Genomic DNA, 14865 nt, shown 5'->3' on the forward strand with positions numbered 1-14865 from the left:
CGTCACGTTTGCGTAGACCTATCTGTTGGTGCTGGCTTCATGGGGTCGTCATGTTTGCGTAGACCTGTCTGTTGGCACTGGCTTCATGTGGTCCTGGGTGAACACTGAGGCAGGTCTCGTGCATTATCCCCTCTGTCCCCACAGTGCCCTCAGGGGTGGGGGCTTGCTTAAGCCTGGAGTGTCAGGTTGGGGTCTGCTGTACCTAGAGTCCTCTTCCTCTACCCACAGCCTGCCTCCCTGTCCCCCCCTTCCCATCCTGGGACTCAAGACTGAGTTCACAGGGACAGAGTTTAGATGTGAACTTCTGTGGGGCACCCATGTAGCTACTGACCACATACTTACCTCATATGCTCAGTCACTTCAGTCATGTCCAACTCCTTGTGACCCTATGGACTGTAGCCCGCCAGGCTCCTCTGTCCATGGTGTTCTCCAGGCAAGAACACCGGAGTGGGTTGCCATTTCCTTCTCCAACTTACCTCGTAGCTAGTCTAGCTTGCCATGGGGAGAGTTTAGGTTGGGAACTTGCTCCAGGGAAGGCAAGCTGTGAAGGCCCAGCCTTGTTCCTCCAGGGACTTCCCTAGTCCTGCTGCTGAGCCAGATCTGGGCTCCCCACACCTCAAGCAGCCTTGGAGGTGGATCCAGCCCAGGCTGTGGACCCCTGGCTGCAGGCACCTCTGTGCTCTGCACACCCACACCCACCCATGCACACGCATGTGTGCACGCACACCCACACACACACTTCTCTCCCTCCTCCTCTCTCTCACTCTCACCTCCCTTCTCACTCCCCTTGGCTGGGGTTGGAGGGCGTTACACGTTTTCATTTCACCGCACGTGAGCTGTGGCTCAGGGCAGAGCTGGGCCATGGTGGACCTTGCTGAATGGGTCTCAGGAACAGGTTGGAGGCCTGTTAACTGCAGGGACAGAGGGAGGGAAGGGGGCCTCTGAGGAGGGAGCAGGCCTGCTCCTGCTTCCCGCTCCCCTCTTTGCATTCCTGCACCAGCCTCTTCATCATACCAGGGTGTCTTCTCATTCAGAAAAGGGAAGATTCTAGCAGTGGGGTGAGAGGAGGGAATCCTCATTTTCAAACCCTGGAAATGATGGCCTTGAATGAGGGGGCATACCTCTGTGTGTTTCACAGTTTCACACACACAGTAGCCAGGAATACTCTCCTGAACCCCCAGGCTTTTCTGTGGAAGGGTGGAGGTACCACAGCCTTTGCGTGTTCTGCAGACTCTCTGTTTTTTTGTAAAAATTTATCAAAAATAATACATTTATTATAGAGAAACTACATAGGTTCCCTTCTTTTTTTGTTCCTGTGGCATCTTGTCACATTTTAATGGTTCCAAAATTGCAATGCATCTGAGAAATAGGTTTCTGCAATTTGACATGATGTTTCTTTTTTTCCTAAAGGAGCATTCTTTAAATCCACAGGTGATTCTCAAATAGCTACATCTTTGAACTGAGGAAATACAAGTACAGTTTGGGAAACAAAATTCTTTCAAATGTGGAACCTGTGGGAGAAGACAAAGCATAAGGGATCCTTGGTGGTAGAAGTTGGGGCCACGGCCTCAAATCTCAGGTTTTCTGAGGAACTTTATGTGTGACCATTATAGGGACAAGTGCGGACAAGGCCTGGTCTGTTCAGCCGTGTTTCTTTCCGTGGGAGTGACATACTTGAACCAGACTGTCCATGAGATTGTCACCATACCATTCCTCCTTCAGATTTCAGGTCAAACATCTTTGCATATTCAGCATAAGGACCCTTCTTTTCCCTTTATGGCATTTATGAACTTACCAATTGTTCAGTGTGAAAGCAAGCCCTTTTCTTTTGCCAGTTGGCCTTTGGTCTTTTCAGGGGCTCCCTCAGAGAACATGGACGTGGGGGCTCTGGGACCCTCCTGGTGGAGTCGGCCCCACACTCCCGGCTTTGCACGTGACAGTCCGAGCCGTGTGGGCCTGCTGTGCAGTGTGGACACAGGACGGGGCAGAATCAGGGCAGTTTTGTGTAAAGAACAGAGGCATTTTCAGCAGTTTGTGAGGACAGCCCGGAGCTTGTCAGATCAAGGAAGGCTTCCTATAGTCTTCCCCAGTGGCTCAGCTGGTAAAGAATCTACCTGCCGATGCAGGAGACTCAAGAGATGTGGGTTCAATCCCTGGGTTGGGACAATTCCCCAGAGAAGGAAACGGCAACCCACCCCAGTATTCTTGCCTGGAAGATTCCATGGACAGAGGAGCCTGGCTGGCTACAGTCCATGCGGTCGCAAAGAATTGGACCCAACTGAGCACACATGCCTCCCACAGTCTAAGCCTCAGAAGGAGGAGCAGGGAGACCCCAGAGTGCACTTCAGGGGGCCGGCTGCAGAGGGCACTGCTCCCCAAAGGGGCCCTGCTCCCAGTCTTCCTGGAGTCCCATTAGGGTGCAGCCAGGATGTGGATTCCTCTGACCTGTTGGGTGCTGAGGGAAGAAGCAGCACAGAGCCTGATTGTTCCTTAACGAGCATCGTGGAGAGAATGGGGACAGCGTGTCCTGGCCAGCCTTCTCCTCCTCTCCCATCTCCTCGTGAGCTCTTCCCATTGATGGCTTTGGTCCCACGGCCCAGGGCCTAGGCCCTGTAAGACTCATATCAAGGCTGGCTTCATCCTTGAACGCGTCTTGAAACTAAAACTGAAAAGTGCTAGTCCCTCAGTCATGTTTGACTCTTTGCGATCCCAGGGACTATAGCCTGCCAGGCTCGTATGTCTATGGAATTTTCCAGGCAAGAATACTGGAGTGGGTTGCCTTTCCCTTTTCCAGAGAACTTCCCAACCAAGGGATCGAACCCAGGTCTCCTGCATTGCAAGCAGATTCTTTACCATCTGAGCCCCCAGGGAAGCCCTTAGAGGGAAATTTCTACAGCCATATATGAGACTATGGCTCCTCAGTGAGACTAGAAACTAGCAGCTGAGTCTTTTTAAAATTTTCCTATCACACTGGTTTTCAACCTTGAATTCCACTCGCAGAACTTGTGCTGAAAAGAAGCGGGGCAAGGCGAACCTCCCTGACGCCCTGCCCGCCCCCCGCGCCCAGTGATAGCAGCCCCTGGCCAGCCCAGTCAGCCCCGGCCCCTCTCAGGTGGCAGTTCATGCCCCATTCTTCCCTCTGCGCTCTGTACCGTCCCCGGAGTGACTGGTAATGAGCACCATACGTGCTGACTTCTCCAGTCCCTTCTCGGTCCACGACAAACAAAAGTTCCTCTTTTCTCATTAGAAGCACTTTTGTCAGGGTGTCTTTAATCAATGACTTCCCCAGGGACAGTATTTTTAGAAGTTGTATTTTTCACACTCTCCCTTGGCCCCTCTTGGAAAAATCTCTTCCCAGGGCCTGGTGAAGAGGACTAATGAGATGCTGCGCGAGTCCGGGCAGAGTTAACTGGCGCAGGCACGGAAGCCCCTCGAGCCCGCCCTCTGTGGCCCCTGCCTCACCTGTGTCCTCCTCCCCGTCTCTCTGGTGCAGGTCGCTCAGACAGCAGATGGTGTGGACGCTGACCTCTGGAAAGACGGCTTATTTAAATCCAAGGTTACCCGATACCTGTGCTTCACAAGATCCTTTTCCAAAGAAAATGTAAGTCTAGCTTTCCGTTTGCTAAGTGAGCACAAGTCCTTTCCATTCGTGTTTGAAATTCTCCTCACTTTTTTGGTGGTGGTTTATTTTCATCGCTGTGTTAATTTATCGGTGGTTTTAAGTAAACAAGGTAGGATCAGCAACCACCACTGGGTTTCATTTATTAACAGTATTATTAACCACATACCCAAGTGTGCAGTGAATTCCATTAAAACCTGTTTTCCAAAGGAAACACAGAAAAGATTTCTCTCACAGCTCTCATCCTGCCTGCCTTTCATCCGAGTAACAAATTGCAGGGTAGTATGATGTGAGCATCTTCCAGAGGAGCTGGCTTTAAAGCTGACCAACAGAGGGGAACATAGCCAGAAGATGCCCCATGGTCACCCCTCCCCGAGACGTGGCCGTGTTGACTTTCTCCCCAGGTCTCTCTGCCACGTGACATTTCATTGTTTCAGCAGGTAGGTATCCACCACACATGCAGATTACTTTTACTGTGTTGTTTTTAATACTTAAGCCCATAAATTAGGAAATTTTAAAGGCACCTACTAAAGATGTTCTAATAGGTGGTTTAGAAAAAAGAGAAGTGGCTCTTGTGAGTATCCTTTCCATGTGAGGCCTGTCCTGGGCACTCTGCAAATATGCTGCCTCCATCCTCAGACTCTTAAAGTAATAGCTCCTGAGATCAGGGAGTTTATGCGCTTGTCTAAGGACACCTGTCTTCCCTAACCCTAATAGGGAGCAGTCAGATTTTTCATTTTTAGGGGTGCCATTTTATTTTGGGCCTAAATGCAAAACAAAAATCAGATGGGAAATATTTTTATTGTTTTTATAAATCTTATGGCAACAATAAAATATGTTCATAAGTGATTTAAAAAATAATCAGGTTCAAGCATCCCCATTCAGAAGCCTGGAAGGGGAAAAGATCACCGTCTTTCTCTCCGTCACAAGCCCACAGCCCCGTGGTCCCGTCATAGTCCTCATGCGTCCCTGCAGCATTTTCTGGCTGTGGCTCGTCACATGGATCTGTGGTCCACACTCTTGTCCAGCAGCCGTTCCCATTTGTTGATGAGTGTTTGTTAGGAAAATGATTTCTAACATACTCAGGGAGGACTCGTTGCTCTCATTTTTTCCCACTCATGATGCAAGTAATAAATACTCACTGTAAAGGACAGAGCTCCTGATGGAGGAGGGAAGTTCCTGGCAGCTGGGCCCGCGGTGGGTCTGAGCAGGACCTTCAGGTCACAGAGCAGCGAGGAGACCCCAGGGGCAGGTCTGAGGTCGGGTCACGGTGCAGCGAGGAGACCCCAGGGGCAGGTCTGAAGGCTGGTTACCTTTCCAGATGTCAGGCCTGTGACGTTCGGGCAGTGCCCCTGGCTCCATCCCTCCATCCTGTGTCCATAAACACCTATGGTGCTCTCTTGTCCCCTTTGTCCCTGGAGGTTACCTATACCCTCTTTGAAACCATCCATATTCTTAGCTTTTGTCACCTCTGTTCTGCCGCTGGCTGCCCCTTTCTGCGGGAAGTCTGCGTGTTCACTGCACGCTGGGCTGCGGGACCACCTCCTGAGGCTTGAGCAGCGCGTGTCCACACCCTTGCTCTGCCCGGTGATTTCACGCGTTCACTCCTGACCTGTACTCAGCCTCGGCCCCTCCTGCTGAAGAGGAGTCCATGGCTGCAGAGGACAGACGATCTCATTGGCTGTTTTTGGTTTCTGTTTTTGTTGCATTTCCTTGAAGGCTATGGGGTGTTGGTACTCTCGGCCAGAAGAGCCCCTGATCCCTTGGAGTAGGGACACTAACAAGTTAAAAAATGACAGAGAGAAGTCACTGGGGCTTGTTAATTTTAATGTCATGGGTAAGTGAATGGTAGAAAATAGATCGATCTAATCATTTGTCAAACATTCAGGAGATGTGTGTTGAGTGCCTACTTTGTATCTCTTACTCTGCGAGGACCAGGCAGGCATGGTGAGGTGCCTATGGGAGAGGGTGTAAGACGAGGACAAGGGCAGTGGGAGAATCCCCTGCTCCCCTTTTGAGGCAGTAAGGAAATTAGGTGCATTTTATTTTCAGAAAAAGAATGAATGGGTCCTGTAGTGAGACGCAGAGGGAAGGCAGTTCAAAGGGGTGGCAGGGGCCCCCTTGCCAGCCGAGGAGTAGAGCAGGAATGAGCCATATTTTAATCTGTTACAGCCGGTCTGTCCCAGCCCCGCTGTCAGAGCCAAGACTTTGCATGGCATAATTTTTTACAACTGCAAAGGAGGGATGTAGAATCTCAAGACTGGACAGATTCTTAATTAGGCGACTTGAGACTCCCTGTGTAGGAGTTTGGGGAGACTCCTCTGGAACCTGAATTCCTTTCCCCCAATAATGCTGTTAACACAGAAACCTGGCTTTGGAGTGACATTGCTTCCTGGGGAAGGATCGAGATTAATTGCACTTTTCATGCCCTGTACTTTCTGCATTACCTGTAATAATAATGTACATAGATTAGGTAGGGAGGATATTAAACAGAAGGATTTATGAACATTTGAATATTAAGTTGGTTATCTGTGGCTACCTTAAATGCAAGGTTGTCAAAAATAATTACAGTATACTAGCAAATACTGGCTACCAGAGACAATATAAATACCCTGAGTCAGTGCATATTGGGCTTTTGGCATGAATCATTTGCTCAACAAGGATTGGGAATACGTTCTTCATATTTATGAGGAGGAAATGAAAGAGAGCACAGGATGGGGGAAGGGAGAGGAACAGGCAAAATTAATGGTGTCGCAGACCTACTGTATTAAACGCGGTGCAGCGGCAGCCCGGGGCGCCGAGGGACCTCACTTGGGCTGCAGGAAGCTCTGACAGTGCAGCCTCCCGTTCCATGTGTACCGGAGGGGGGTCTTCATGCCTCTTTTAATGGCTGCACCACTGACGTTCTGGCTTTATGATCAGGGACGTTCGTAGAGTGTGGAGGGTGAGGTCGCTAAGTGGTTTGCAGTTGACTTCTGTTAAAACCCAACTTGTCAGATGGAAGACATTGGAGAAGGATATTGATGAACGCCCATCCATCTATAGGGCAGGGAAACATACCCAGCTGTTAATTTCTCAATGCAGAAAGCAGTGATGACATGGAAAAGCAACTGCCATGAAAAAAAAAAAATGTATGATAGATTAGATCAGACGATTCTGAAAGCAGCTGATGTTTGCGAGTTGGGTTAATGGTTCCAACCCTTCCTCCACGGTCAGAGATTTATTCCACGTTAGGGTTCCACTCTCCACTTGCTGTGCTGGCCTGTGCGTTGTTTTCCTGAGACCCAGCTACCTGAAATGTAATCATTTTAAATCCTCCACAAATACCAGCTTTTGAGAGAGATGGCTTTCTGACCACAGTGCCGAGAAAACACTGGTCATAGTTTACACTCGACACTTTGACCTTCATGGCTAAATTTCAGGAATTTATTTCATTTGTGTACTTTTGGTTTATAACGCACTTACTAAATATACTTTTAATATTTTTGTTGGCATTATTTAGATTTGTCGTCCAAGCAAGTCCATTTTGATTTCGGATTCTGAGTGGCCCGTCTGGTTGAAAACGTACCCCAAAATAGTAATTTATTCAGCAGTAATTATTGAGTAACTACTGTTTGCCAAGATCTATGCTAGGCTTGGATGTATAGTAGTAGCAGAGATGGTTTTGGTCCTCGTGGTTCTTAAACCCTGGTGGGGAAGCAGATACTACATAAAAACCTCACAAAGAAGATACTACCTAAAAACCTCACAAACATGCCATTAGAAACTGATACGAAGGAAAGTTGAGCGCGCCAAGAGAGAACAAAGCATAGAGTATAGATGATAGGAGTTCCCTGCTTGGTTTTCAGTGATGGTGATGGTACTGGGCAGGACGCATGGGGCCACAGAGACTGAGGGCCACACCCTTCTCTGAGCAGGCCAGGCTTGACTCTGGAGGAACTGCTGTGCAGGGCAAGGTGGTGGGGTCATCTGGGAACGTAGAACAAGTAAACCACGTGTGTGCTTATGGGGGCTTGGGCATTTCTGGAAGATGGGCATGCCAAGTGCGTTGTTAGCATCCTAACAGGAGAGATTTGGGATGGGAAGGCATCATTCTTTTTCTAACTGGCTCTAACTAGAGAGAAGGGGAGCTAAGTTGTAAATGACTCTGAAGATGTTAATGAAACCTCCGAGGTGGCCCCACTTTGTTTAAGTTGTAGGGTCGATCTCTTTAGAGCTCGTTTCCAACTTGAAATGCGGGCTGCAAGTGCCAGGGCGTTTGCAAAGAATTCTCTCTTGCAATTATAGGACTGCATGCCATCTTCGAAGATATTTTTGCTCTGGTTACGGAAAACTGTGCACTGTGGACCCTGTGCACCACCACTAAGTAGAAGCTTTAAGAGACCCCTGTGCATGTCATTTTAGAAGATGTGTAATATTAGGCAGCAGGGCTTTCCCACTCTGTGTGAGTTTACGATTCGTGGGGTTTTACAGAACATATCTAGCCACCGAAATGCGTGTCAATATGCAGAGACCAGTGATCACTGGAGAGTGTGGTTGATTCTTTGTTAGAGATGTAGCTCCCCTGCCTCCCGGTGCAGCAGCCACCCCGGGAATGTGCTCTTCTAAACCTGTTGCCCCAAGAGCTGATGCTCAGGGCTAAGGGGCCACGTGGCCCCGGGACGTGGGTGCACAGCTGCTCTCTGCTCGGTTACATCTCGGGCATCTCCTGAGCCACTCATTCTGCTAACCAAGGCCACGTCTAAGTGACTGGCCTTGAGGTTCTGCAGACGAAATCCTTTTCTGGGGGCCACCAGAGTCCCCGTGTAGCCGCTGGGGATCATTAACTGGCACCTACTCTAATTAACCTGCTGTCGTAAAGCTGCATGAGTCATTGTGTTAAATATGCGTTTTGAAGCCAGAATGGCAGACCCACCACAGGCGTGTTCAGATTAATCGTCTATATCTCTTTTCTTTCTTCCCAAGAGCCATTTAGGGAACGTGTTAGTGGACATGAAGCTCATCGACATCAAGGACACTCTGCCTGTCGGCTTCATCCCGATTCAGGAGACGGTGGACACACGTGAGTCACCCTCTGGCCCTACTCACCACAGTGAGAGTTTTCTTCCTCCAGGTGTATGTGTAGACATTTTTATGTGCAGTTTGCTTCAGAAACATTTTAGGTGGCCTTACTGCGTGCCCACAAATAAACCCTGCTGCTTCTGACATGTGTCTGACTTGGCTCTCCTTTGGCATGTTCTGGGTAGGGGTGTGGAAGTGAGCAGAACTCACCCTTTTCTCTGAGATTGGGGCTCCCCGCTGGATCAGTTCACTCGGGAAACCGATTGTAGTTTGTCCTTAGCCCATCCTCGAGCAATGCTGAAGCCAAGCTTCGCACAAGACCCAGAAGCAAAAGGAAAAAAAAAAACAAAAGACACTCAGGGAATACAAGTGCCCTGATACCCCCACTTTTGGTTCTTGGAGCGTGCAGGAAAAATCAGAACCAGAAAGACTGCAAGTTAGAGTCCTCAAGATCTGAAATTGAGGGAAGACCCTGAGCCACACGGAGCAGGAGTGAGTGGCTGACATGTCAGAAGCTTCTTCAGGATCGCGTGGCAGTTTGAGGTTCTTGTCGAGGCGTCAGTCATTAAACAGTGCTGGAAACCTCTGCGTGGCTGAGCCTCCTCAGTTTGATGTACAGCGACTAACTTGCTTTATTTTGTATTACTTAGGACCAGTGTTAGGATATCCACAAGAGTGATGTGGCAAATCAGAAACAAATCCAGAGAATCCTTCCTTCATCACACACGATCCATTATGAAACTTTGCATCTCACTTTTTTGTCACACATACTTTGTTTTTCCCATTTTAGACCTATTTTTGGTGGGGGGGGCTGTTTTCCTGCAAACGTTTCTTATAGATCAGACTTTCCATATCTACACGGACCCCACATAGCTATTTTTTAATGAAACAAGTGGATTCCATGGGTAGCATACTTTTCTTAATGCTCTCTTCACTTTTGGACATGGGTCTACTTCTAGTTGTTTGTTATTAACATGTATTAGCTAATAATTTCACAGCAGTCAGTATTTAGTATGTATTTACTATGTAGCCCCTGTCGTGAATGTTCTACATACTTGATCGCATTTGATCTTCAGAAGACCCCTGAAGATAGGTACCTATTTGGAGATAGGTATTATTAATACATACTCATTTCACATATGAGAAAAATGAGGTGCATTAGCAACTTAAAGATTAAAGAGCTTATCCAAAGTTACACATCTAGAATGGAATGGAAAGAATACACGGAGGAACTATATAAGAAAGATCTTAATGAACTGGATTACCGCAACGGAGTGGTTAGTCACCCAGAGCCAGACATTCTGGAGTGTGAAGTCAAATGGGCCTTAAGAAGCACTGCTGTTAATAAAGCTAGTAGATGCAGGGAAATTCCAGCAGAACTACTCAGATCCCTAAAGGATGATGCCATCAAGGTTCTGCATTCATTATGTCAGCAAATCTGGAAGACCCAGCAGTGGCCACAGGACTGAAAAAGGTCAATCCTCATCCCAATTCCCAAGAAGGGTAGTACCAGAGAAATATGCTAACCATTGGACAATTGCACTCATCTCCCATGCTAGCAAGGTCATGCTTAAAATCTTGCATGCTCGGCTTCAGCATTATGCGAACCAAGAACTTCCAGATGTCCAAGCTGAGTTTAGAAAAGGAAGAGGAGCTAGAGATCAAATTGCCAACACTGGCTGGATTATAGAGAAAGCAAGAGAATTTCAGAAAAATACCTATTTCTGTTTCATCAACTACACTAAAGCCTTTGACTGTGTGGATCATGACAAACTGTAGAAAGCTCTTAGAGAGACGGGAACACAGACCATCTCACCTGACTCTGGAGAAGCCTGTATGCAGGTCAAGAAGCAACAGTTAGAAACCTGCATGGAACGACTGATTAGCTCAAGGTCGAGAAACGAGTACAACAGAGCTGTCTGCTGTCACCCTGTTTGTTCAACCTATACGCTGAGCACATCATGAGAAATGCCAGGCTGGATGAGTCACAAGCTAGAATCAAGATAGGCAGAAGAAACATTAACAACCTCAGATATGTGGATGATTCCACTATCATGGCAGAAAGTGAAGAGGAACTAAAGAGCCTCTCGATGAGGGTGAAGCAGGAGAGTGAAAGAGCTGGCTTAAGACTAAATATTAAAAAAAAAAAAAAAACAAAAACCTAAGATCGTGGACATCTAGCCCAATTGCTGCATGGCAAATAGAAGGGGGAAAGGTGGAAATAGTGGAACAGATTTCCTCTTCTTGGGACCCAGAATCACTGCGGATGGTGACTGCAGCCATAAAATCAGAAAACGATTGCTTCTTGGCAGGAAAGCAATGACAAACCTAGACAGTGCATTGAAAAGCAGAGACATTACTGTGCCAACAAACGTCCATATAGTCAAGGCTGTGGTCTTCCCAGTGCTCATATAAGGTTGTGAGAACTGAACTATAAAGAAGGCAGAATGCCAAAGAATTGATGCCTTTGAACTGTGGTCCTAGAGAAGACTCCTGGGGTAGCAGGAGAAGTGGCTTCAGAGGATGAGATGGTTGGACAGCATCACCAGTGCAATGAACGTGAGCTTGGGCAAACTCCAGGAGATGGTGAGGGACACGGAGGCCTGGCGTGCTGCAGTCCATAGGGTCACAAAGAGTTGGACACGACTGGGTGACTGAACAACAGCAACAACAACAACAACAACACATCTAGAAGTAGGGAAATAACTAGATTACACACGGAAGCGTGACTCCCCACACTTTTAACCACAATGCCGCCTGAAAAAGCATGTGTTGAAGCACCTTTTACTGATTTTATATATTGATATATTTGAGTTTTGGGATAACAGCTTTATTGAGGTATAACTCACATACCATACAATTTACCCATTTAAAGTTGCAGCCCAGTGTTTTTAGTATATTCACAGAGTTGTGTAACCATCAACACAATCAGTTTTAGAACATTTCATTACCCCCAAAGAAATTGCATACCCACTAGTAATCACTCTCCTTTTCTCCCTAGTCCTCACCTCCCTACCCTCTACCAGCCCAGCCATAGGCAACCACTAATCTACTTGCTGCATAGATTTGCCTATTCTAAACGTTTCATGTAAGTGAAATCATATCACCTGTAGTCTTTTGTGTCTGGCTCCCTTCACTTAGTATAAGTTTTCAAGGTAGGTTCGTGTTGTAGCACGTCAATACTCCATTCTTTTTTGTTGCCAAGTAATTTATATGCAGAGTACATCATGAGAAACGCTGGGCTGGAGGAAGCACAAGCTGGAATCAAGATTGCCAGGAGAAATATCAATAACCTCAGATATGCAGATGACGCCACCCTTATGGCAGAAAGTGAAGAGGAACTAAAAAGCCTCTTGATGAAAGTGAAAGAGAAGAGTGAAAAAGTTGGCTTAAAGCTCAACATTCAGAAAACTAAGACCATGGCATCTGGTCTCATCACTTCATGGGAAATACTTGGGGAAACAGTGGAAACAGTGTCAGACTTTATTTTGGGGGGCTCCAAAATCACCGCAGATGGTGATTGCAGCCATGAAATTAAAAGACGCTTACTCCTTGGAAGGAAAGTTATGACCAACCTAGATAGCGTATTCAAAAGCAGAGACATTACTTTGCCAACAAAGGTCCGTCTAGTCAAGGCTATGGTTTTTCCAGTAGTCATGTATGGATGTGAGAGTTGGACTGTGAAGAAAGCTGAGCGCCAAAGAATTGATGCTTTTGAACTGTGGTGTTGGAGAAGACTCTTGAGAGTCCCTTGGTGACCTTGGAGATCCAACCAGTCCATTCTAAAGGAGATCAGTCCTGGGTATTCTTTGGAAGGAATGATACTAAAGCTGAAATTCCAGTACTTTGGCCACCTCATGTGAAGAGTTGACTCATTGGAAAAGACTCTGATGCTGGGAGGGATTGGGGACAGGAGATGATGGGGACGACAGAGGATGAGATGGCTGGATGGCATCACTAACTCGATGGATGTGAGTTTAAGTGAACTCTGGGAGTTGGTGATGGACAGGGAGGCCTGGTGTGCTGCAATTCATGGAGTTGCAAAGAGTCGGACATGACTGAGCGACTGAACTGAACTGAACTGAATACTCCATTATATGGATATAACATTTTGCGTATCCATTCAGTTGATGGATATTTGGGTTGTTTGATTTTGGGTTATTGTGAATAACGGTGCCCTGAACACTGGATGCACAAGCTTTTGTGTGGGCATATGTTTTCACTGCTCTTGGGTATACACCTAGGTATGGAGTTGCTAGGTCATATAGTAACTCTATATTTAACTTTTTAAGGAACTGCCAAACTGTCCTTCAAAGGAGCTATACCCTTTCACATTCCAACCAGCAGGGTTTGAAGGTTCTAGTTTCTCCACATCTTCACCAACGTTGGTTATTATCTTTCTTTTTAATTCTAACCATCTTAGTGGGGATGCAGTGGTCTCTCATTGTGGTTTTGGTTTGTGTTTCCCTTGTGGCTAGTGATGGTGAACAGTTTTTCATATGCTTATTATCCATTTGTATATTTTCTCTAGAGAAATGGCTATTCTAATTCTTTGCCTGTTTAAAATTGGTTTTTCTTTTTATGATTGAGTTATAAGAATGTTTTCATATATTCTAGATGTAAGTCCTTTATTAGTTACACGATCGGAAAAAAATTTTTCCCATTCTGTGGGTTTTCATTTCATTTTCTTTTTTTAAATCAAAGTATAGTTTCATTTTCTTGATACTGTCCTTTGAAACAGAAAAGTTTTCTATTTTGATGAAGTTCCATTTATCTATTTTTTTTTCTTTGTTGTTCATGCTTTTGGAGTCATACTTAAGAAACCATTGCAAATCCAAGGTCACCAAGATTTATGCCAATGTTTTCTTCTAAGAGTTTTATAGTTTTATCTCTTTCACTTAGGTTTTTGATCCATTTTGAGTTAATGCTTGTGAACTGTTCAAGATAGGAGTTCAAATTTATTCTTAAAAAAAATTTTTTTTTGTTGAAGTATAGTTGATATACAACAGATTTATTCTTTTTTCAAGAATCATTTGTTGAAGAGACTATCCTTTCCCTCACTGAATTGTCTTAGTATCCTTGCTGAATATCAGTTGACTGTAAATGTGAAGGTTTGTTTCTAGACTCTGAGTTATTTTCCTATGATCCGTAGGTCTTGCCTTAGTCCAAAACCACAGTCTTGATTACTGGAGTTTTGTAGCAGGTTTTGAAACCAAGAATCCTCCACGTTTGTTCTTCTTTTTCAAGCTATTTTGGTTGTTCTGGGTCCCTCAAACTACCACACCAATTCTAAAATTAGTCAATTTCTGCAAAGAAACCATCTGGGATTTTGATAAGGAATGGTGTTGAATCTGCAGGTCAGTTTGAATATGTATAGATTTTGAATGATTTTCTTGTGATAAGTTTACAAGTACTTGAGGTTACTGGGTCCTGGGTCCTCTATGCCTGCCCCCGGCCTTCCTCTGCAAGCATCTTCCTCATCTTCAGGCACCAGTGCTTGACCCAGACGAAGCCACTCACTGTGCCCTCTTGTGCATCTTTCTTTTCGTTCTTTCTAAAAAGCTCCCTTCTGTTTGTTTGTTTATGGCTGTGCTGGGTCTTTGTTGCGGCTCGTGGGCTTTCTCTGGTTGAGGCAAGTGGGCTTTCTCTAGATGTGGTGGCTTCTCTTGTTGCAGGGCACAGGTTCTAGGGCACGTGGGCTTCAGTAGTTGTGGCACGTGGGTTCTGTAGTTGCAGTTCCAAGCTCTGGTGCATAGGCTAAGTTGTTCTGCGGCTTGTGGAATCTTCCCAGACCAGAGCTTGAACCCATGCCCCCCTGTGCTGGCAGGCAGATTTTTAACCACTGGACCGCGAGGGAAGTCCATTTGTGCTCCTTTTTTTTCTGACTCCACGGATCTGCTTTGCTGTTTTCCCTGCCTGAGATGCCCTTTCCCTCAACTCCAAATGTCACACCCCATGTCTTTGTAGGGTGAGCTCTGATCTCTAGATGCAAGTGTAAAGCAGGCTCTCTCCTCTCCTCAGTCAGCTACTGTGGGTGCATGTCTCCTGCAGGCTCTGCAGACTTGGCTTTGGGATACAGAGATGAGCCTAGGAAAAGAACCCACAAGGGGCTTAGTCCAGAGGGTGACTATAATCACCTGGTCAGGAGCCCTGTCTGCTCTCTACTACTCTTCAGCTGCTTGACA

General features: G+C 46.4%; 1 protein-coding gene across 3 annotated transcripts in view; it reads left to right on the top strand.

Moving 5' to 3' along the window:
• MVB12B (multivesicular body subunit 12B) overlaps window positions 1-14865 on the top strand; it is a 194157-nt gene that overhangs the window by 59875 nt on the left and 119417 nt on the right. For all 3 annotated transcript variants that reach the window (XM_044926343.2, XM_025261688.3, XM_045162319.1), the window contains exons 3-4: window positions 3494-3601; window positions 8585-8681. In XM_044926343.2, the coding sequence (XP_044782278.1) occupies window positions 3494-3601; window positions 8585-8681 (205 nt within the window). The remainder of the gene's footprint in view (window positions 1-3493; window positions 3602-8584; window positions 8682-14865) is intronic.

Source organism: Bubalus bubalis, chromosome 12, assembly GCF_019923935.1.
Source record: "Bubalus bubalis isolate 160015118507 breed Murrah chromosome 12, NDDB_SH_1, whole genome shotgun sequence".
NCBI classification, from domain to species: Eukaryota; Metazoa; Chordata; class Mammalia; order Artiodactyla; family Bovidae; genus Bubalus; species Bubalus bubalis.